General features: G+C 45.3%; 1 protein-coding gene across 1 annotated transcript in view; it reads right to left on the bottom strand.

The window, feature by feature from the left end:
* The window catches only part of LOC140479625 (pappalysin-2-like), a 409,230-nt gene that overhangs the window by 354,100 nt on the left and 29,818 nt on the right, over positions 1-25,312 (bottom strand). The window contains exon 2 of the mRNA XM_072573508.1: positions 4,584-5,646. Coding sequence (XP_072429609.1) covers positions 4,584-5,646 — 1,063 coding nt within the window. The remainder of the gene's footprint in view (positions 1-4,583; positions 5,647-25,312) is intronic.

The raw sequence follows: 25,312 nt of genomic DNA, 5'->3' as shown, positions 1-25,312 counted from the left end.
GCTTTAAAGATCCCATGTTTCTATCTGGAAGGTGAGCGAAGGAGGATTCTCCCTGATGACCAACATCTACTTCTCAATCAATATTTCCGAGACACATTAGCAAATGTGGGAACTTGCTGTACACAAACTGGCTACTGTGTTTCACGTAGAAACACAAATGGTTCTGCTCCAGGATTCTACTCTGAGCAGTCAAATACTGTTTAGTAACAACTCACCTGTTTTCTCCTACATTCTAAATCTGGTTCAATAAACACCATGTCTTTGAAAGATCTCTGCATTTCATTTATGTTTATTTGCATAGCTGGGAGTATCATTATAACATCAAGTTTAAAAATGGCCAACATTCAAAATTGACTCTCACGACTCTCAATTGGACTATTACTCAAAAAGTATAAAGCAACATCTGTATTGAGTGGCTATCTTACCTGGCATATCTCAGACATATCTGAATGCAACAGTGAGTTACTATGACAAGTTGTAACCAAAGCTATGTCATACATCAAAATGCAAAGAATATAATAATCAATGTATCACTTATTGTTAGTTAACAGTGGAATGCAGGTCATGAAAGCAGGGGATGCTCTTGACCACATTTATATACCATCAAAGCCTAACATAGGTCAGTAGAACCTACGTTCGGGTGGCACGGTGGCTCAGTGGTCAGCACTGCTGCCTCACAGCACCAGGGTCCCAGGTTCAATTCCAGCTTTGGGTGACTGTGTGGAGTTTGCACATTCTCCCCTCTGCATGGGTTTCCTCTGGGTGCTCCGGTTCCCTCCCATAATCCAAAGATGTGCAGGTCAGGTGAATTGGCCATGCTAAATTGCCCATAGTGTTAGGTGCATTAGTCAGAGGGAAATGTGGCTGGGTGGGTTACTCTTCAGAGGGTCGGTGTGGACTGGTTGGACCGAAGGGCCTGTTTCCACACTGTAAGGAATCTAATCTAAAGAACAGCTGCCTGAAAGATGGGAAGTCCAAATAATGCAACACTCTCTACGGAACAAAAACAGAAATTGATGGCAAATGTCAGCAGGTCTGGCAGCATCCATGGAGAGAAAGCAGAGTCAATGTTTTCAGATCCAGCTACCCTTCATCAGAATTTTAGAGTCACTAAACCTGAAACATTAACTCTGATTTCTCTCCACTGACGCTGCCAGATCTGCTGGGCTTTTCCAGCGATATCTGTTTTCAAATTTCAGGCATCTGCAGTTCTTTCATTTTTGTTTTACACGATTAGTGAACCACTGAGGTCTGAACTGGCAACAGGTCTCACAGCCACACGTTTTAACGTCAACCAAAGTTGAAATTACAATGTGATTGTGCCTGTCTCAAGAACTGAGTTTGCTCTGTCCTGTGTCACAAGGATGGGACTGAACATGCCTCAAATCATTCATCTTCAGAAGGAAAACCATTTAGTAGAGCCTGAGTCACAGGGCACATCCACTTCACAATTGGCTAATTCACATTTCTCAACAACTGCTGATAATAAGAGGTGCCATTTGTTTCAAAACTCAATTCCTCAAAATTAATTCAAATCCACCTTGCCCAATGGCTGGGAGAGGAGGGGATGGTGCTGCAGGGAGGGCGGGTCATTACAAATTACCCAGGTGCCCTGGAATGGAGGTCAGGAGTGGACCCGTCCCAATTCCAAGCCCCTCAACTGCACAAAGCTGTCCTCCCTAAGTCAGCTGACCCCATACCACAAAGCCCGCTCAGTGCGTTGACTACATCAGGAAAAGGTGTGAAAACTCCCCACCCAGAATAGACTGGGGTAGGGGGGAATGGAATTGAGAAGCCGGACAAGGCCTGGAAAGATAGGTTTGCATTGACCTTTCCACATGGAGACAGCATCAAGGGGTAGAGGCCCACAGGAAGGCCTGAGCCTCCATTGTTCATCCTCCCTACTATCTTCATTCTCTGCTTGGCCATGGATACTCAACAATACAGTCCCCAATAGCTGATCCCAGCAGCAATCCAGCCTCAGTGGGAGGGGGAAAGAGAGGTCAGGTGAAACGCCTCCAATCTTTCCCATCAGATTACAGGGAAGGTCAGTGAAATGGAAAACAAGTCCCAGCAATTAAGATACCTACAGAAACAAAAAATCATGACAGCTAAATGTAAAGGTGATATTATTACACATGCAACTTAACAATTCCATGTTAGCATTTCTCGAGTGTTGGAAGTTTCACTCAAGGATATGTGGCGGATATGATTTCTTGCATTAACCATATTGAATGTTTTAGTTGGTTTGTAACAATCGCTGTTGATAAAATGATAACACGAGGTGTTGCCCATTGTAAAGTAGATGGAATAGTGTTAGCTATAACACGGGAGGTAGCAGCATTGCCTCAGAGTGAGCATGTTCTGGGTTCAGGCTCCACTCCAATACACAGGCACAAATGTCACGCTGCCGTGCAAACCTGTGCAAAAGCGCACAGAAACTGCAATGGGACAAGGAAGGGATAATCAGTTTCCCATGTGTGGATCAGAGATTCCTATCAGACTGGATCCTGGTGCAATTCACCTGCGCTTCTCCAAAGTGGTGCTGCAGGGCAACAGCCTGAGGGGGCAGATAGGGCACAGTCTGGACATGGTCTTCAAGATAGCCCAGGAACGGTCCAGAAGACAGGCAGACGCAGTGACCTACAAGATTAACTGTGGCAGCCAGCCATACAGTCAAGGAAGAGAGGGCAAGGGAAAGAATGTGTGGAAGAGAGAGAGAAATAAAGAAAGAAAAAGAGAGAAGGAAGGAAGGAAAGAGGGAGGAAGGAAAGAAAGGACGAGCGAAAGAAAGAAAATGTGAGAGAGAGACAAAGAGAGAAAAGGAGAGAATAAGAAATAGAGAGAGAGAGAGAGGGGATGAGAGAGAGGGGATGAGAAAGAGTGAAAATGAGAGACAGCAAGAAAAAGAAAATGAGAGAAAGTAAGAGAGAGGAAAGTGAGAGAATGAGTGAGAATGTGAGAAGGAGAGAGGGGAAGACAATATGAGAGAGAGAAAGAGAAAGACAAGAGAGAGCAAGAGAGAGAGCACGCCATCTGGGGGGGAGAAGGGCGTGTTGCACTGTCTGGGGACACACATGGCACTATTCAGACACAGTCAATGTTTCTGTAATGTTAACGTCCTGACTCCACAATTTGAATACTTTGATCATTCTGAACTCTTCATTTAACTAAAGTCTTAAGTAAAGTCGTGAGCATGCGTTTTAATGCTAATAAAAGCAACACTTTGGAAACTAAAAAATAGATCCTTGGTTGATTATCAATTCTGATTAAACTAAAACATAAAACAAACGCAGTGTAGGCAAGTTCCATTGAGAAGATTTCCCAGACTGTTAACCTCACTGAGGCTTTGTCCTGTTCAACACTGTCAGCCATGAACACTTCACATCTTTACAGGTTGGAAGGACAGAGCTGTCTTGCTCTACATGACATTGAGGAGTTTCAGGACAGCCCGAGATTACTATAATTAGAATCCCTACAGTGTGGAAACAGGCATTTGGCCCAAATAGTCCACACTGACCCTCTGAACAGTAACCCACCCAGACCCATTCGCCTGCACATATCACTCTACATTTCCCCTAACTAATGCACCTAGCCTACACATCCCTGAACACTCTAGGCAATTTAGCATGGCCAATTCACCTAACTTGCACATCTTTGGATTGTGGGAGGAAACCCGCATAGACACGGGGAGAATGTGCAAACTGCACACAGACAGTCACCTGAGGCTGGTATTGAACCCAGGTCCCTGGCATTCTGAGGCAGCAGTGCTAACCACTGAGCCACCGTGCATGCTATCCTTTTAGGAAGCTGTGTTCAAATCAGCATTGGCCAATCAAAGGGAACTCTCCTCTTCTCTGATGCTACAAAAGAGCATCTTATCAAGTTGGAAGACGAAAAGAACAGATGGTGTGAGAAATTAAAGTTTCACACTGGCATATCTCTGAAAAAGTTGATAAGGCAGCCAACATAATCGAAAACCCTTCCCATCCTGGTTATAACCTCTTCTGTCAGGCAGAAGACAACAAAAGCTTAAACATGCATACCAGCAGGTTCAAGGACAGCTTCTTCCCCGCTGTTCTTAGACTTCTTAATAGACCTCTCACTTTTTAAATCTAACGCTGATCTTGCTTTTTGTCCACCTTCTGTGCAGCCGTACATTTGTACGCTTCGCTCTGCTCGATCACCTTATGTTATGTATATTTTTGTATGTTAAGATCTGCCTCTATGGCACACTAAACAAAACTTATCACTGTACTTAGGTACATGTGACAACAATAAACTAAATCAAATCGAATGAACACCAAGTTTAAGCCCTCCTACGTTTAGAACATTCGAGGCTTCACTTGGAAATGCTCGTTGCTAAATATCCTGCAATTGCTAACACTAACAAATGTGTATGTACAGCGCTATACCAAAGACATCCCCCCAATTAAACAGCAGGGTCATTAGGGAATCCCTTCCCAATAGCACTGCAGGGTGTTCCCTGCAGCAGTTCAAAGACACAGTCAATTCCAACGCAAGGACAGCCAGTGAAGCTCACATTCCCGTGACTGAGTATTATACAAAAGAACAACACCTACCTTTCTGGAGAGTCTGGGTCGAAACAGGTTTTCCTCACGTCTGTAATCGAGGGGTCACAGCAATCACCATCGTCAAAGTCATCCAGGATGTTATTACACTCCATGTTGCAGACCCCGTCTCTCCTTTTCCAAACGTAGCACCTCCCCAGGAACCGACAGTCCCCTCCATCATACCCGGTCAAGGGATGGTCGCACTCGGGGTCACAGTGGTCATTGCCGATCTTGCTCTTCTCGCAGTTGACCAGGATGACTCGGTTGCGGAGGGTGGTGTTGAGGACCTCGGCGACGCTGAGCTCCCACGTGATGTTGTACCTGCCGAAGGCCCTGTTCAGGGCCTGGTGCTGGAGCTCGATCTGCTCCCCGGAGACAGTGGGGTTGCGCCGCTGGTCATCATGAACATTGACTACTCGATAGCGGATGACCTTCTTGTCCCGGAGCGGCCAGTAACCGTTGTAGTTGCCGATGACGTCAACATTGTCGCAAACCGTCAGGCCACAAGCCAGAGGGCTCGGAGCAGATGTCAGTTTGGGCCGTGGAAGAAGCATCAGCTCCCAGCTGGGGTAGTGACTGTCCTTATCTGGTATCCATTGGTCTTCTGTTTTAGAGAAATCTGCTTCCAAGACCAAGGAAGGATCTCCCACAGGAATACCTTGACGATAACTTCGCGTCAGCTCTTTCTGAGACTTTGCGGTCTTCCACAGGGCGAAGCTAGCCAGGTAACCACGGAAACTATGCCCATCCTGGGAGCTGTCCCCGCCGATCAGCAATGTCCTGCAGGAGCTCATAAAAGCGCTGTGCAGATCCCCTAGCTGGCCACCGGAGGCACCGACCCTGGCTCCATTGATGTATAGCATCATCCGCTGGCCATCGTAGGACACAGCCACACGCGTCCAGCTGTTGGCACGGTAACGCTGGTGGGCAAACACCATGGTGGCGTTCCTCGCTCGGTCTGTCCGGAGCAAGAAGAAGAAACGGGGATTCCTCCTTCCAGAATGTTCCACTGAACGAATGCCAACCATCCAACCCTTCTCACTGAGTGAATAGGAGCAGTTGTCAAAAAGTCCTGCAAGAAAAGACAAGAGAAAATGCTCTTACACAGAGGTGTGGTGGGTTGGATTAGCAAAGGCAGCAGCATGTGCCACTCCCTGTCCAATATTCTCACCCATGGAAGAACATGCATTCACATAGCATCTTTCACAACCTCAGTGCTCCAGATACTGGCTTTAAATTAATTCTTCCCAGATCTAACAAGTCTCAGTGTAAAAGAGCAAGTTACCTGTACGCATGCAATTCCCCACTCATGTCTCAAATTGCCTCACAGCCCAAAAGCCCTTCTTGGGTGGACAACGAAGGAAGTGCTGCAGCTCATTTAACACACAGCAAGATTCCACAGCTGACTTGCTGTTTACTGATTGTGAATGAGGGATAAAGGTTGGCTAAGATGCTGGAAGATGCTCTCCTTAATGTGTAGATGTGTGCAGCTGAGATGGCTGGTACCTCTGTTTAAGGTTGGCAGCACCTACTGCAGTGTAGCACTCCCTCAGTACTCCACGGCAGTGCCAGCTGTGATTTTGTGCCCACATTTCTGAAGTGACATAAACTTAAAACCTGTTAACTGAGAAGCCAGAGTTCTACCACTGCGGGACAGCCAACAACACAGGAATGTAATGCTGGCATTGAGAAACATTTGGCCTAGATACACAGAAGGACAATAGTCCCTCTGGCCTTTCCAAATTCAAGTTGCAACTGGTGTTAGCAGCTTGCAATGTGCAATGAAAAGGTGGAAAAGCCCCAGGGTACAGGTTCACTATAGTGACAATTATTAAGTTCATTTGAGCTCCATCAGTACAGGCCTTTCCCAAAACTGCAAGGAAGCAGACTTTTGCAGAGAGTCATCGAAAGCTGGGCAAAGATTCTGCCTTTAAGGGAGCTTTTGAAAACCTGGCATAACAGCAATTTCTCCATCTATGTTGCAAAGACCAAATGCAGTTGTCATTGTTGCCATCCAACCTTTTGGAAGGTTGGTCATGTTCCTACAAAGACACAGATGATAGCAACTAAAACAATTTTGGGAATCAAAGTAGAAGTAAATAAATTCATGGTTTGGAAAAGTGACTGAGGTGGCCAAAGCAAAGCCTTGGAGTTAATGAAGAATTTTCATCCAAATTGCTGCCCCCAGTGATGGACGTGAAGATCAAGGGACAGCCGGTAAAGAAAGTGTAATGATTGTAAGTAATGAAGGCTAGCCCCCTTGCATTTAGTGAAGAGAGAGGCTATGCAATGAATTAAAAACTGGAAAACCCATTGAAGCAGAAAATAAGGAGGCATTGAAGATATAATGTCTTCGGAAAACAGTGAATGATGAATGTGTGGAGATGGGGGAGCATTCGAAGCAGAAAATTAAAATCTTGTTTGGGTCGAATGAGTCCCTTCTTTGAACAGGATATCCCGTACAATGATGCTTTTGAAGAAAATGATTCGATTTGACTCAACTCGTTAAATCAGAAGTCAGTGGATTTATATCCTATTCCAGAAAGTACTCTCATATTTTTATCTGACATGTAAGGTATAGGTAGAGACAGAAATTTATAGGTTAAGCCTGAGAAGGGAATGGTTGTATTTTGAGTGTCCTTCAGTGAAAGCTGTATGCTGAGGGATTATTACCTGCTGTTTGTAGAACGTTTCAACAATAAAATAATTGTTCATGATGACCAATGCAGACTGACGTACTGTGCGATTTGAAAAGGTACATTGTAAATCTGAGACGTATGGACTTACTCATGATATCTCAAACGTATTCTTGTTACAAGGTATTCCACCTCTGTGCGCCTCATGGGAAGCCTGTGTTTGACTTCAGTTACACGCAGAGACGAGAGATATCAGTACTGTTTATCTTCGAGCATTTGAGATTTTTGCGGTGGTGTTGGAAATTAGCTTTGAGAGAGTAAAGAGAAACTGTTTCCACTGGTAGCAATGTCAGTAACCACAGGACCAAGATCTCAGAGAACTGGCAACTGAACCTGGGGCGCTGTAGGCGAAACATTCTTTCAAACAGCAAGATGTTATGATGCAGAGTGTCCCACCTGAAAGTATGCTGGGAGTAGACTCAATTGTAATTTCTGAAAAGGGGAGCGGACAAATAAATGAAGAGAAAAAGTTTGCAAGGCTGCAAATAAAGGATAGGGGAGTGGGATGAATTGGATAGTTGCTTCACAGATTTGCTGCTCTGCTTATCACCCGTTTCATTTTAGGATTCGCAATGGTACATTCAAACCTGAATACTTGAGGAGGGCTCTTGTAGCACAGAGCTAGTGTCCCTATCCCTAAACCAGCAGTCCCAGGTTCAAGTCCTATCTTGCTCCAGCGGTACAGAATAATCTTGCTGATCACAAAAATATCTACAAAGTCATGGGGAAGGACAGACCGTTAGCCGTGGAAGGGGAGTAAGCATTTGCTTTAAATTAAATGTTCTATATATGATCCCATTAGAGCACCATGATGGCTCAGTGGGTAGCAATATTGCCTCACTGTGCTAGGGATAAGCGTTTGGTTCCAGCCTCAGGTGACTGCCCATGTGGATTTCATCTGGGTGCTGTGGTTCACTCCTACTCTCCAAAAGATGTGGTGGTTAGGTGGTGTGGCCATGCTAAGTTGGTCCATAGTGTCCAGGGATGTGCAGGCTAAGTGGATTTTAAGCCATGAGAAGTATGGGGATAGGGCTGGGTCTGGTTGGGATTCAACAAACCAAATGGCCTCTTTCCTATGATTCTATGACTGCCAACAAGACATCGAGGGATAACAGAAAACGCGGATTGATGATTCCTGTATGTGAAATCTAGGGAACAGGGAGAAACCCAGAGAACTCAACTTTAGTGCAAAGAGTGTGATCCACAGTGTGTAGCCTGGACAACCTTAGAGGTCTGACTGGTGCTCAGCAATCCATTAAGCTGACAGCAAATCCCCATGACACCATAGATAAGGCCCCTCCTCCTGCTGCTGGGTGTTGCCTGGATAGGTCAATCGAGCTCCCTCCTCGTTATAATTCACAGACGGCTACCTGCTGCAGAAACAACTTTCGACATTTTCTCACATGCTGGTCCAAGCTTAAATTCCCTGCCGTACACAAACGTGCACATTGCCGTGCTCTTTATCCACCTTCTACGGCCCTCCTCTCTCTCTCTCTCTCTCTCTCTCACAGCTGAGCGGAACCAGAAAGTCAATACCCTTTTAGGAGTCACCCACTTCAGAACGGGATGAGGTGCAGTCTACTCCGTCGGAGGGTCATTAGCATTTGCCATTCTCTTCCCAAGAGGCTGGGTGATTCGAAACATTTAGGGCTGGATCAGACCATTAAGACAGTCAAGGAATGTGGGAGCCAGGACTGAGAGTGAAGTCCAGGCCACAAGCACACCCATTGGGTTTTTATTGGATGGGGCTGAATGAATTAGGCCTGATCCCCAGTTTTTCATTCCACCGTGAAATCCAGCAATACCAAGACTGCCCACTTCATAAGTCATTAACAAGGTGACGAGCAGTTAGACAGGATCAGATTGCAAAGCTCAGGCTGCATTCACTATAGAAGTGGGGCATGACGCCCATTGCACTTTTCCAATGGCCAATGAAACTCCACAGTCTGTTTTTGGTTAAGGGAGGACTTGTGGGCGGCACGGTGGCACAGTGGTTAGCACTGCTGCCTCACAGCGCCTGAGACCCGGGTTCAATTCCCGCCTCAGGCGACTGACTGTGTGGAGTTTGCACGTTCTCCCCGTGTCTGCGTGGGTTTCCTCCGGGTGCTCCGGTTTCCTCCCACAGTCCAAAGATGTGCAGGCCAGGTGAATTGGCCATGCTAAATTGCCCATAGTGTTAGGTAAGGGGTAAATGTAGATGTAGGGGTATGGGTGGATTGCGCTTCGGCGGGGCGGTGTGGACTTTTTGGGCCGAAGGGCCTGTTTCCACACTGTAAGTAATCTAATCTAATTAATCTAATCATCTGTGTTTTCTGGATTGAGCACCTCACAAGTTTTGACACCGACTCACCCTCAGCAATTTGAAAGCCTCGATAATCCTAATTTGCCCGATGTCCAGTCCCAAAAAATTAAGACAGAAGCACAAAATGAAACGTGACGAGCCTGATTTCTCTGGGCCGAGAGACAGGGACAGCCCCCACCCTCTGTCCACAGAGCGATCTCAGGACTCGTTCACCTCTTCCAGTAATTTTGAACTTGATTGTTGCCAGAACCCGGGTTGTTACATACCAAATACCCACAACAATCTGACACTTATAATCAAGTCATACAGCATGGAAACAGACCCTTCGGTCCTTCTCGTCCATGCCGGCCAAGTTTCCCAAACTAAATTGGTCCCACTTACCTGTGTTGGCAGTCAGTGCTTGAGGGACAGGGTAAAGCTCAGACTGCTGTAGCTCTGATCTTCACACCAATTTAGTGCAGCTCTCAAAGCACAATGGAATTATCCCATAAGCTTCATCCACAGCTGGAACCAGATTAGCCGTATTCCCACTGAACACCTGCCCTCTTTATAAAGGCTACATCAGAGTTGCCATGGTCGGCCATTTTGGGACAGTGATCATGGGCACTTGATCATGTCCTGCTTCAGACAGCTGAGCACAAAATCTAGACCAACACTGGAGGGCAGTACTGAAAGAATGCTGCAATGTCCAAGGTGTCATTCTTCAGAGGATCTCTCAAACGGAGGCCAACACCTACCCTCTTTCAGGGACACAAAACATCACATGTCAAGGAAAAGCAAGGAAGCCCTCTCCAGGCCCCAACCCAGCAGCAAAGAGAGGCTTTTTTGAGGCTTGACCTTATCTCTATTCAAGATGGCTCCCACAGGACAAGAGCAACTACTGCCCAAAAAGGACTGCATCGCTGTGAACCTGTTTTTGAACATCTGGAAATTGTAAACAGTGACTCAGAAACACGGATTCTTGCTTCAGTGATTAAATAATAGTTTGTCTCACTACTTCTAATGCTACTTTTCGCCATGACGTGGAGAAGCTGGTGTTGGGCTGGGATGGACAAAGTTAAAAACCACACAATACCAGGTTATAATCCAAAAGGTTTATTTGAAAGCACTAGCTTTCGGAGCCCTGCTCCTTCATCAGGAACTGTGGAGCAGGACCATAAGACACAGAATCTATAGCAATAGATTAAAGTGTCATGCAACTGAAGTGATATCCTGAACAAACTTAGATTGCTGTTAAGTCTTTCATCTTTTAGAATGGATTGCAGGTTTTGGTTCATTAATATGTAAATTAATATGTAAGGTTTGGTCCATTAATATTTACATATTAATAAATCGAAACCTGCAACCCATTCTAAAAGATGAAAGACTCAACAGCAATCTGGATTTGTTCAATATATCATTCAGTCAGTCGCATGAAACTGTAATCCTTTGCTATAAATTCTGTCCCTTATAGTCCTGTCCCACAGCTACCTGATGAAGGAGCAGTGCTCTGAAAGTTACTGCTTCCAAATAAACCTGTTGGACTATAACCTGGTGTGGTGTGATTTTTGTTTTACTTGTAGCCTGGTAGCAGAAGGTACTGGTACCAGTGGCTCCCAACAGTTCTGAACGACTCAGCCCGGGGTGAAGTGGCTGCAGCTGGATAAGCCAAAAGGAGAAACCAGGAGGTCTATTGCCTGGCATCAGGCCTGTGGTCCTGTTACTCTTCCCCTGGCAACATCTGAATGCCAACTCCAGACCGACCTTGTTCTCCCACGTGCCTTTTCCAGTCCCCCTAGTACTTCCTCACACTGTATACACTGTTCCCCCCCCCCCACCCCCCATTGATGTCATACAGCTATCAAAAACAGTGGAGCTTTCCCCCCAGCTTGGCTGACCAGGCAGGGTTTCCCCTTTAAGCAGGAGAGCCGAGGCTTCCCTGGAATACTAGCGGATATAATAAAACCGAGTAAGTCATAAAAGATCGCAGTATGTGAATCTCACCCGGGACGCACATTAAACAGGTTTCTCTCTGCAGGTACAGTCAGAGCTGGCAATTCTAGACCCTTAGTGCAAGCAATTCAAGATCTGGTTTCTCTGCGGTTAATTATCCAAACATAACAAACCGTTCCCAAGTAAGGCCTCCCATGTTTACAAAACAGATTCAGGGCGAACCTACTACAATCGACCTCAATTCATCAGCGTCTGGAAAGCACTCGAATCCAATACCAGGGGTGGGAGGCATGCCAGGAAATGTGTTTTCAATTGGCGTGCACTGAGATGAGCTCAAACAGGATTTCAAGTCACTGTTCCTGCAGCACTCACCAGTGTTGCTCTTATCATGTTAGACGTCGCATACTTCCCTTGCAAGAGTGGTGCACCGTCCGTACAGGGACATAAGCCTCAGCAAATTATGTTCCCTCCTTTCATCGCAAGACGAATGTAACTTGACCCATACAGAGGTCCCAGTGCACAGTCAGTGTTTTGGAGATGCCGCTGTTGAACTGGGGTGTACAAAGTTAAAAATCACACGACACCAGATTATAGTCCAACAGGTTTAATTGGAAGCACACTAGCCTTCGGAGCACTGCTCCTTCATCAGGTGGTGTGGTCCACAACCATCTGATGAAGGAGCGGCGCTCTGAAAGCTAGTGTGCTTCCGATTAAAATTGTTGGACCAGAACCTGGTGTTGTGTGATTTTTAACTTTGTACAGTCAGTGTGTCAGACAATGGTCCTCACATAACAAGTCAGCAGTCAATCAGTCAACAACACCTAGGTATTGTGCTCTTCACCCTCATGAGGTTAGCAACAGCCAATCAGTGAGGGACTAACCTGCCTTCTTGACCATTAGCACATATCAGTGACTTGATATAACGGGAGGACCTCTAAGGCCACTCGACAGGGCAGTCAAGAGTCAAACCGTGTCGGTGTGATGGCACCTATAGCCCAGAACAATCTGGGGCAGGTTTTATATCTTTAAAAAAGGACATTTGCTGTCAAAGTCTCAACTGGTTCATCAAATCTCACAGTTTCATGGTCACAGATGCCAGATTCATTTCTTCCACTGTTCATTTTTTTTCCAAAATAAACAGAATTCAAGTTCTCAAAATGTCTTCGATTCTCAAAGAACTCACTTTCACTGGAATATTACATCCTGACCTCTGGGCTCCACTCCACGCCATTAATGTGCCCTGTGTGGAAGGCCTTCACCCAATACATTATGAGGCAATGTGACCTGTATCTGATTGCTGGAATTCCCCTCCCCATGAGTACGGCTCACCCCTCAGTCTACAGTGGACAGTGTGTTCACTCGAGTATTTAGTGAAGGTCAGTCACTACTGCACTGGGTATCCTCATCAGTCAGACAGCAGCACTGAAGAGCGGGCACAGTTGGGAGGCATAACCTTTTAGCTAAATACTGGTCATTCACATAAGTGCCACATTTGTGAAGCTTAATGGTACAGATTCCTTGTTTTGCCAAAGGCAGACTGTGTGTTGAGGTGTGTGGGATTAATGAGGTCCACATTCAGTTACTCTGGCAAGGAACACGTGTTAATAAAAATTGAGAGGGGTAGGAGCACCATATATGGGCTCAGTAGGCAACTGCATTGCTCCAGTGTGGCGCAGATCCAACTCCACGCAGGAAACCACCCAGCTTTGCTCCTGACCTGGGTTCAGGAAAGTGCTGGTGGAGAGGCTTCTGGGATGGAGGACAAGTGGGGATACATATGATACACACTCCTGTTTGCACACATCAGGCAAGAGCAGTATTGGTCACTTCTACAATGTCTCACTTGCTGGAACAACTCATTGCTCACAGATTAAGACTGCCCAGTTGCAAAAGGAGACCTCCCCACATGTATGTGAGATGTCAAGAAGAAGATGGGTTAGCACTTTCAGGTAGTGTGTGAACTAAAACACAATGAAACAAAGTGCAGGATCGAGAGCCAAGGATATGACCTCATGATATGGGAGCAGGAGTAAGCCATTCAAGTCCATTGAGTCTGCTCTGCCATTCGCAAGATCATGGCTGATCTGATTATCCTCAACTCCACTTTCCTGCCCCCTTAATTCCCTACCAATTATGAATCTACCTCAGCCTTGAATATTCTTAATGATCCAACCTCAATGGTAAGGAGTTCGACACAATCACAACCCTCAGAAGGAAGTTGTAGAACCCCTACAGGCCATTCGACCCAGCGGATCTGCACTGACCCTCCGAAGAGCACCCCACCCAGACACACACCCCAGCCTCCCCCTGTAACCCTGCATTCCCCATGGCCAATCCATCTAACACGCACATCTTCGGGCTGTTGGGGGAAACCAGAGCACCCCGGAAGAAACCCACACAGAAACAGGGAGAATGTGCAAACACCAAACAGTTGCCCGAGGCTAGAATCGAACTTGGGTCCCTGGCACTGTGAGGCAGCAGTGCTAACCACTGAGCCACTGTGCAACCCTCACTCCTCCTCACCTCGGTCTTAAATGGGTAGCCCATTATTCTGAGATTCGGACCTTTTGTGCTAGATTCTTCCACAGGGGCCACTCTGCTCTGGTTTCTCTTCCATGTCAAACACAGAGATCCAATAATAATTTCCAAAACTGATTATAAAAAAAAGTTAATTCCCCAACTGAGCTAACAGTGGAGGAGTGAACTGGTTGACACATTCAACCATTCAAAAAAGGAAAAATTAATCTATACCCAAGTGGTCTACGGTCTCTCCACTCTGCTCACTTTTATCAGACAAGATTCCATTAACAGTGAATCGCTTGGTAATCAATAAAACATTGAATCAAAAGGTGCTGGTCAGTGACAATGATGCATTACTCTCTATGCTTCCATTGACTCTCCTCTCAGGTTGCCTGCATCAATGCTCCACTTGCACATTAAAACAGGAAGCAAGATTAGCTCCACTTCCTTTTCTCGCTTCTTGTGAGGTCTAGAAGGGGTCTGCAGAAGGACAACTGATATCCATTATTGAAAGGGTTAAATTATAAGGGTGGCTGACTGGGTGTCCTTGTGGGTTTCACACCAGAAGATGGAATAATTGAAACTGACAGCACTTAGTGCATTGGTGTGGAAAGAGTATTGAGTGTGATGTGTATTAGAATGGGGCATGGAACCTCTTGGAATTCTGAGCTTTTGCATATAAGGTTATAATAGGGGTTCCATTCAATTTTATGCTGGCATACAAGTTGGACCCTATTGAACTTGGAACTCTCTGTGTGCATTTTGGGTCATAGAAATCTCTGTCCAAAGGAAGGAATTCCTTTCTCTATTTTATCTGAAAGTAGGTTAACTAATCCTATTAATGCCCCGGCAGCTCCTACTCACAACACGTGCTGTAGCTCCCTGTCAAATGCAGACCGCACCAACTGTTCACTCCAAAGAAAATGCATTTCCCTTTTCTAAGAAAATGGATTTCCTTACTTTACCTGCGATTCTTTCACATTAACTTCAAGACTGGTGTGAACATAGCACTATGTTTCTGAAGCATCTTTGATATCACTACAAAAAGAGACATATTTTTAAACTGATTTCACTTGCATGCATCAGGACAGACATAAGAATGCCAAATTTCAAAAGGGGCAGCAATTTATAGTGCAGAAGAAAAGGCGCTGATCAGTCGACTCTGATTAGTTGATATGTGGCATGGAGAATGTGCCAGGGAACTATCACTGAATTCCAAAAAGGCATAATGCCTGGGCAGATTGCTGTGTATGAATATATATATATATATATATATATATATACACACACATATATATATCTCTTCAAATAAGCCTCAGTGGACCATATTGGAAGTCCAAAAATCTTAAGTTAGTTTTTGGTATATCGTTTACACGAGATTGATTACAGAATCACATTGAACATTATACATTATGTTCCAAGTTTTGCAAGCACAGGCTGGTTGAGTGCAGTCAGACTTCAGACTATTGCAAACAGGAAAAGGAATGTGTCATTTACTACAGTCCACCTGTTAAGATGTACATTCTAAACCACACAGAGTCACAGTCATACCCTTCGGTCCAACCAGTTCATGCCGACCCAAACAAAACTAGTCCCACCTGTCTGTGCATGGCCCATATCCCTCCAAACATTTCTTATTCGTGGACTTATCCAAGTGTCTTTTAAGTGTTGTAAGTGTACCCACATCCACCATTTCATCTGGAAGTTCATTCCACACATGAATCACTCAGTGTAAAATAAATTGCCCCTCGTATCTTTTTTAAAATCTTTCTCCTCTCACCTTAAAAATATGCCGAGTCTCGAAATGTCCCACCCTAGGGGAAAAGACCTTTACTATTCACCCTATCCGTGCCCCTTATGATTTTATAAACTTCTAAAAGGTTAGCCCTCAACCTCCCATGCTCCAGTGGAGTAAGTTCCAGACTCTCCTTATAACTCAAACCCTCCATTCCCAGCAACATCCTGGTGAACCTTTTTCTGAACCCTCTCCAAGTTAATAACATACAGCAGGGTTACCAGAACTGGGCACATTACTCCAGAATCAGCCTCACCAATGTCTTGTACATCCTCAACATAACGCCCCAACCCTTATACTCAAAGGTCTGAGCAATGAAGGCAAGGGTGCTAAGCATCATCACTTGTTTGTATCCTGGTCTAGGCAGAAGGCCATTCTGGGGTGACCCAGTGGCTCAGCAGTTAGCACTGCTGCCTCACAGTGCCAGGGACCCAGGTTTGATCCTAGCCTTGGATGACTATCTGGGTCAAGTTTGCACATTATCCTCATGAATGTGTGGGTTTTCCTCCAGGTGCTCCGGTTTCCTCCCACAGTCCAAAGATGTGCAGGTCAGGTGGTTTGGCCATGGAAAATGTAGAATAATAGGGATAGGGTAGGGGGCGGGTCTGGGTGGAATGCTCTTCAGAGGGTGGGTGTAGACTTGTTGGGCTGAATGGCCTGTTTCCACACTGTAGGGATTCTATGATTCTGGCTCAATGGCACCGACCTTGTCGAATAAACCATATCTCATGAAAGACTGAAAGAAAAAAACAAAATGCTTATGCAATTGGGTCAAGTCACTCTGAAAATAAACTCATCTCCTTTCCACTCATTCATGCTCTAAATAACGTCACATCATCGACAAATTGGAAAACAAGACCATGCAACCCAAGAGGTGCTGCAAAGTGCACACAGCCAATGAAGAGCTATTGAAGTGTAGTCACTATTGCTATGGAAACATGACATTTGCTCACAGCGAGCTCCCATAAAAGAGCAGAAATGACCCGGTCACATACTTTAGTGATGTCTGTTGAGGGAACAATATTAGTCAGGGCCCTAGGGAGAACCTCCCTCCTCCTGTTCAAAAGGGGCCAACTTATGTGACAGACAAGACTCCGCCTTAAAGCCTCATTCTAAAGACACTATTTCGGCACTGAAGTGTAGCACACCATCAGCGCTGCGATGTGATGTCAGCTCACATTATGTGCTCAGGTCTCTCAGTCCCCCTTAGTTCAGTTTCTTTTGTAACATTTGTGAGACGGTGACTGACACCTTACCACGGAAGTCAAGTCAAACAGCCGATTAACCAAGAACCCTCTATATTAAAAATTACTTCATTTTGATCTCTACCCTTATCGTGTTGGCCTGAACCTTCAACAATTATTCATTCTTTTAAGCTCAGACCCTTTCATATTAAAGAATTTGCAACAGAACTGTAACATCCTTTCTGTGAGTGAAGGTCACAACCTCCCAGGTGGCCCTAATGAACGTCAAGGACAGACTCAACTCAAAATAAAACCTAGAGGAGCCCAGCTTTCCAATTCTTCTTCCATTTACATTTCTTCTTTTAAATGTTTTCACACTTGCACTCCCACATCTGCCTAGCCTCAATTGCACTGATAAGGAACTAGAATCTCTACAGTGGAATCAGGCCCTTTGGCCCAACAGATCCACACTGATCCTCCAAAGAGTAACCCACCCAGATCCATTCTTCTACATTTACCCCTGAGTAGTGCACCTAACCTACACATCTTTGAACACTATAGACTTGCATGCATCAGGACAGACATAAGAATGCCAAATTTCAAAGGGGGCAGCAATTTATAGTGCAGAAGAAAAGGCGCTGATCAGTCGACTCTGATCAGTTGATATGTGGCCATGGAGAATGTGCCAGGGAACTATCACTGAATTCCAAAAAGGCATAATGCCTGGGCAGATTCCTGTGTATGAATATACATATATATATCCCTTCAAATAAGCCTCAGTGGACCACATTGGAAGTCCAAAAATCTTAAGCATGGCCAATTCACCTGGCCTGCACATCTTTGGATTGTGGGAGGAAACTGAAGTATCCGAAGGAAACCCACGCAGACATGGAGAGAATGTGCAAACTCCACACAGACAGTTGCCCGAGACTGGAATCAAACCCAGGCCCTTGGTGTTAGGAGGCAGTAGTGCGTACCACTGAGCCATCATGCTGTCCAAGCTTCATGTTTAATTTTACCATTCTGAATTAGCATTCCAAAAAGTTCCTAAAGCAGGAGAGGGGTGGAAAAGCTAAGGAAGGGACAGGATCTGAAATGTATGAAGTTCTAATATAAGCGCTGTTATTTACCATGTATTCTCGGGATGTGCTGCTTCAATGGCCTGGCCCCAGTTGCCCTCCAGAGGTGGTAAATGGGCTGCCCCTTGGGACCAGTGCAGTCCCTGGAGTGAAGCTGCCTCGACAATGATTCTGATGTTTGAGTGGCTTGGCTAATGTTGTGGACCAGGCCGGACACCCTCAAGGTATTTTAAGAAGGCAGCCTAGAACCTTAGTTTTTTCTTATTTTAAAGGTGAATGTGAAGTGAATGTTCCGGGGGAGTGGAGAAGAGGTCTATCGACAGGAACGAAAATACTCATGATCACATCAGCTCACCAGTGGGCGGGTTTCCTGCCCTCCCAGCCGCTGGAGATGAAAAGTAGGTGGCAATAATTCCCCATGTGGAAGTCTGAATGGTAACCTGGTGACTCCAGCCTGCTGTGCGCTCCTCCAGCTTTGGACAGCGGGCACAGCACTGCAGGGCACATTCAGTGGGCAGGAACTGTATTGACCCACCCCGCTTCACACCCATCCAGCAGGAACCCGTAGACAAAGCTGGGTGCCGATAACCCGGTACCGGACATGCGTGGCAGGGCTTGTCCAGACTGCCTGGCCTTGCAAGATGGTACCAGTGCCAGGAATGGTGGGAAGTCCTGGTTGGCTGTGGCAAGGGTAGTCAAGCGACAAGCTAAGAGCCACAGCTGGGTGTGGTGCAAAGACAATGAGGTGACTTTGGAAAGATAGCATGAGAAAACATCACCTGGAATCACGGGGTGGGATTGAGCCCTTCCTGAAATTCACTAAAATCGACAACAATAGCCAATTTCTGGTAAAGTTCTGTCCACTGTTGCTGCTGTGTACACTTCTCTGCAGTACAACAACACACAAAGGGACAGAGCGCTCTGAACCAACTGTGAAAGCATCACAAATAAGTTTGCAACTCAATGGTCATCTAGTTAAAAATCACACAACACCAGGTTATAACCCAACAGGTTTATTTGGAAGCATAAGCAGAGAGCTCCACTGGACTAAGGAGTCTCACCTCTCCCTCTTCTATCCAGTCGGAACCTAGGCGCATTTTTTCCTTCATTAATACCTTTATCACTTTATTCTTCACAGGAGGACGATAAATTCTCACTGCAAGCTAAGCAACTCTCTCTATTTGACTTTGTTTGTGTAAATGACTAGGCTTGGGGCCTTTCACCTAATTGACTCTTTTCACTTCTCATTCACTGCTTACACTGTTATAGCCCATCAGAAACATGACGTCAATAAAATCCACCCCAGAATCCTCTCTAGCTCCAATCAGTGATTAACATTCACCACTGCAAGTGATTCCCCTACAAGTTCTTAGTCTACCTTATGAATCAATTCTCAAATTGGATTTTCTTTAAAAAAAAATAAACCACATTCTCTGCATCTGCTACAAATCCAAGTTGGTCAAGCAGGATCTGCCCATTCGAATAAATTACAGTCAGTTATTCATAACTGAACGCACACTAACTGCCTGCAATATTCCATGTTGGTTCAGGGCTCCCCCTTTGTCACTCTCCAGTCCATGACTTGTGCTGAAAATTCAACATCAATTGTTATCTGAAGACTCAGGCAAATTCAATATGAGAAAGTAATGGAAAACACCCTCTCTCCACAGGTACAGCCTAATCCGTTGCATGTTTCCTGTATTTTTTAATATTTTGTTTCAGTTTTCTGGCACCTTTGGTGCTGCTTTTGTGTCTGAGGTGCCTGCACCACTGCAAGAGGTGGCTGAGTGGTTAGCACTACTGTCTACCCACACCAGGACCTGGGCTCGATTCGGCCTTCGAGTGACTGTCTCGAGTGGGGAGTTTGCTCGTTCTCTGGGTCTGCACGGGATTCCTTCAGTTTTCTCCCACAGTCCAACAAGGAGGCGGCGTGGTGGATTGGCCATGGGAAATTGTCCGTAGTGTCCAGGGATGTGCAGACTAGGTGGATTAGCCATGGGAAATGCAAGGTTACAGGGACAGGGTGGGTCGTGTTTCAGAGGGTTGGTGTGGACTTGCTGGACCAAATGACCTGCTCCCATGATGTAAGGATTTCATGAGATCCCCCTCACCTGATGACCCCTGTAGATTTAAAGTCTGACACTCAGCCTCAGTAACCCAGCCTCTACAAATCTCTCTATGATGGAATTCCAAAGACCAATCACCCTCATAGAGAAACAAGACTCTCTTCTCAAGTGGGAAGTCCCTAATTTTCAAAATGTGCCCCAGCATTCTTGATTTCTTGACAAGGGGATTTACACTGAACTACATTTTTATGGAGTTGCAGCAATTCTGTGCCTTACCCAAAATAGCATCTAGACTCCAGATCTGACAGTCCTGTCACATTTTCCTGCAGATTTCATTTTCACCTGAGGCAAATTCGAAAGGCCTAGTTTTGGCAGGCGTGAGGCCTTATCTCAAGAGTGAAAGAGTTATTTTATTTTAAGAGGTCAGAGTAACGATAATATTCATAAAAAGGTAGATACAGTCTACAAACTGTGAAGTTATTTTAATCCCCTGCCCTTCTAATTTAGGGAGGTGATGGCCTAGTGGTATTATTGCTGTTCTGTTTGTCCAGAGACCCAGCTACGATTCCAAGGACCCGAGTTCAAATCCTGCCTTGCTAAATGGTGGAGTTTGAATTCAATTTTTAAAAATCTGGAACTGAGTGTCTAATGATGACCATGAAACCATCATCAGTTGTTGTCAGAAAAAAAACCCCATCTGGTTCGCTACTATCCTTTAGGGAAGGAAAATACCATCCTTACCTGGTCTGGCCTACATGTGAATCCAGACCTTCAGCAATGTGCCTGACTCTTAACTGCACACTGGGCAATAAGTTCTGGCCTAGTTAGCAATCTACACATCCCACGAGCGAATTAAAAAATTTAGAAAACCACCGTGCTTCATCTCAGAGTTGCTGAAAGAAAATTGATTCAATGACTCTTTATAGGAGGTCTGTCACAATGGAATTCTTACTGTTTCATTGTTTCCAAAGAGCGTCTGTAGCACATTAGCAGGGGGACTGTACATTCATTTGATTGACAACCGCAAGACATCATCAAGCGATCAGCAGTTGTTTAGATTAGATTAGATTAGATTCCTTACAGTGTGGAAACAGGCCCTTTGGCCCAACAAGTCCACACTGTCCCTCCGAACAGTAACCCACACAGACCCATTCCCTCTTTCTCCTGTTCCTTGGATGCTACCTGACCTCTGACTAATGCACCTAACACTATGGGGCAATTTAACATGGCCAATTCACCTGGTGGCGGTTCGCTTTTGCAAGGAATTAAGTACTCAAGGAGATTTAAATGTTGACCAACAATCTTTCATCACTGGGAGTGTTTCCTTTAACGTAATAGCTCTTGAAAACTTATTTAATTTCAGCATGGTGCCCGAGATCTGCCAATGGTGACTACTGCGAAAGTTGGTACGTAGGGTGTAAGAATAAATGGTGGTGGGTAAAATGGCACTAATTGGCACACAGCCTATAAAAGGGCTTTAGGAATAGGTGGAAGGGTATGGGGCCAGGGTGGGGATTGAGGGCTAGGAGGCTCATTATTAAGTGACACAAGTGAGTATACACACACATACACACACACACACACACACAATCCCTTTAAAAAAGGAAGCTTTACAAAGAAAATGTCTTCACTCGTCACCTTCCTGCATTCAGAGGGCCATTTTCTTTCTGGCCTCATGGTAGTGAGACATAGCAGATAAGTTCTGAAAACCCATTACTTCACTAACACTGTAATTTCTAATCAACCATTGCCACACTTTCAGAAATTCAGAATAACTGCTGAAATCAAAGCAGTGATCGAGCAGCCTTGCTTCATATCTGCACATTAACAGCTGGATGAAACAGATCTGATCAGGCTTTCTAAATGCAAGTTAAAATTAAAACTAAGCTTTAACAAATCGTGGGCTACAGGCACAACTGTGAGCTGGTTTCTGATGTTCAACAGGTATAGGGTAAGAGTAGATGTGTCCCAGAACAAGATCTGATTTCACACCAGATCTTTGGATTGAACACCACTAGCATGGTGCATTGAGGGCTAAATGCACTGCATTGTCCTCTCTCTGGTGGAGGAGGTGTGTGGGGGGGAGGGGGGGTGGCATGTATGTGGGTGGGGAAGGGTAAAGAATGGGATCCATTGAATACCAAATGTATACTCCACCTCCTTCCTGCCACCTCAGCTGTTAAGCTCTGGCTAAGGTCCATGGGTAAAGGAAATTAATAGATCAGTGAGTGCCCACTTGAGGGCCTCAATGCGCCACCAACCTCACGACTGGCTGTCTCAGCAATGACTACCTTCCACCAGTGAAACTGGGTGATGCATATGTCTCTATGCAAGAGCAATTGTGGGCATTAACAGGTGGTGGCAGAGATGGTCGCTGAAAACCACACCTCTCATCTGCCCTCTGACACCTTGACCCCTGACATCACACCAGTGAGCCTCCCAACACCCCTTTCCCATCCAATGACAGATAGACTTGTAGAGTCAGAGTCATAGAGGTGTACAGCACGGAAACAGAGCCTTCACTCCAACCAGATTTGCCAACCTAATCTAGTCCCACCTACCAGCACTTCGCCCATATCCCTCCAAACCCTTCCTATTCATATATCCATCCAAATGCCTTTTAAATGTTGCAATTGTACCAGCCTCCACCACTTTCTCTGGCAGCTCATTCCATACACGTACCACCCTCTGCGTGAAAATGTTGCCCCTTAGGTCTCTTTTATATCTTTCCCCTCACACCCTAAACCTATGCCCTCTCGTTCTGACTCCCCATGTTTCTGCGGACAAGGTCAACACAGGATGTCCCAGTAACAGGGAAGACCAGAACCAGGGGGTCACAGTCTATGGATACAGGTTAGGTCATTTAGGACTGAGATAAGGAGAAATTTCTTCACCAAGAATGGGGAGCCTGTGGCATTCTCTATCACCGGAAGTAGTTAAGGCCACAAACCATTGACTGTTCTGACGCAGAAAGTAAGTATAGTACTTCAGGCTAAATGGATCAAAGGGAGAAAATAGAAACAGGAAACGGAATTGGATAATCAGTCAAGATCAAATGGAATGGCCGAGTAGGCTTGAAGGGTCTACATGTGTTTATTTTCTCCGTTTCTATGTTTCATGCTGGTGCAGTTCTTCATGAGGTTGTGCAACCAAGGCCTCCCAAAGCACTCTCCAACACCAAATGACTGTCTACCTCTTCAGGCAAGGCAGGGTTTCTCTAGCAAGCCACCTACAGGCCACGGAAGACACTCAGCACCACACGGTGGCCGAGACTAAATACGTTTTTTTTGCACAATGCTTCAAAATTAAATGAAAGCCGCGGAGGGTGGGAGAGAATACGTTAGTTCTGGGTCTGTATTTCTGTTGAAGGAGCAGATTCAACTCGAGATTACCATTGCCCTCCACAGGTGCTGACATCATCGATACGAGGCTACAAACCTATGCTATTTCTTTGCTGCCTCACCCTATCACCAAGGTATGTGTCAATCGATTGTGCAAATGTCAACAATCTATTCCAGGGAGGGGCAGGAAGACAAACCCAGGGAGCAACTCTCACACACTATCTATACATTACTCCACAGGCATTACTATAAAGCAGACAGGAAGCCAGACGGATGTCTATTGTCTCACTCAAACGCATTAAAGCAACAAGCCAACTACTACACCCAGCAAATCTTTTGTATACATTTTACACCAGATGTCTGCTTGAATGTAACAATATTGACTAATCCTCTGCCCACACATCACACAGTTAGGAAAGTGTGCCTTTTCTAACTGCCATCCAGGTAAACATTAGGGAGATTTGGACAATCATATAGAGAACTGTTAGACTGTATATCACACACTGCGATAGATTACATGCTGTGCCTTTCAGCAGCTGGACTGACACTGATTCTGATCACATCAAGACTTGGGCATCCAACCAACAACTGCTTAGTCGACTGGGACAGATGAACAGAGAGCAAAGTGTGCAACACAACAACTTCTGTTGATTCATGCATGGGAATCGCTGGTTAGGCTGGTATTAATTGCCTAACCCTGACTTGGGCATGTCCCACAGAGGCTCCAAGAGCCCACAGCCCCTGGGTAATTCTCCAGCACCATCCGAAGGTGGAACACTCTGCATAACACACACGGAGGTTTGAAGTACTTGAACCCAGTCAGACAATTGCTGAAAGTAACAAACTTGCTTCTATTTCTGTCTCATCAGAATTCTGGCACTAAGAATATGACCAGAAGAACAATAAATTTCAACAGGCAGTATGCAGTCTCAACATTAACCAGAGGTAAGCAAGATACCCTATTCCAGTTCGAGTCGCTGCCAAATTTCAATCTCTCTGTATTTATTATATCCTACAATGCCAGGTAAACAAGGGGGAGACATGTATTTATACTGGCATGAGGAACAATTCACTGCTCTACATTTCCCTTCTCCATCCTCCCTGCTGACTCAAGCAGTTCTAGGGTCTGGAGGAGGAGGCAATCACTTTTTCCAGCTTTTACACAAATGGGATATAAAGTTCATAAATAAAAAAAAAGTTTTATCGAGGCCAACAGGTGATCTAATGTGCTAAACCAGGCAAAGATGCTCATTGCTGAGTAACGTGGACCTATTGAAGACACAGGAGACAGTGAGGACTGCGGATGCTGGAGATCAAAGTTGAGAGTGTGGCACTGGAAAAGCACAGCAAGTCAGGCAGCATCCGAGGAGCAGGTGAATCGATGTTTCTAGCATAAGCTCTTCATCAGGGACAAGGGATGAAGGGCTCCGGCCTGAAATGTCGATTTTCCTGCTCCTTGGATGCTGCCTGACTTGCTGTGCTTTTCCAGCAACACACTCAACTACTGAAGACACGGTCAAGGACAAACACAATGAGAACTTGGGCATAGTTTAGTTTCAAGTTTCATCATAATAGACAGAGAGAGAGGTGGACAGCAAACTATTCCAGCTCTCAGAATTAGAAGGTAGACATTGAGGAACATCAACACAAATCCATTTCTCTTTGTACTCATTTATTTCTTCCCATTGTGAAAGTAATGGCCCTTTTCTAGAGCATAAATCCGATGGGAGCAGGCATTGTAGAATGGTGCAATCTCATTGTGACTGATTTTCCCGTTGCTCCCAAAACAATTCCCTCCTCAACTAATCTAGATGTTGCACACC

This window comes from Chiloscyllium punctatum, chromosome 7 (assembly GCF_047496795.1).
Source record: "Chiloscyllium punctatum isolate Juve2018m chromosome 7, sChiPun1.3, whole genome shotgun sequence".
Lineage (NCBI taxonomy): Eukaryota > Metazoa > Chordata > Chondrichthyes > Orectolobiformes > Hemiscylliidae > Chiloscyllium > Chiloscyllium punctatum.
Note: the sequence above shows the minus strand (reverse complement) of the source record. Positions and strands in the feature narration are given on the sequence as shown.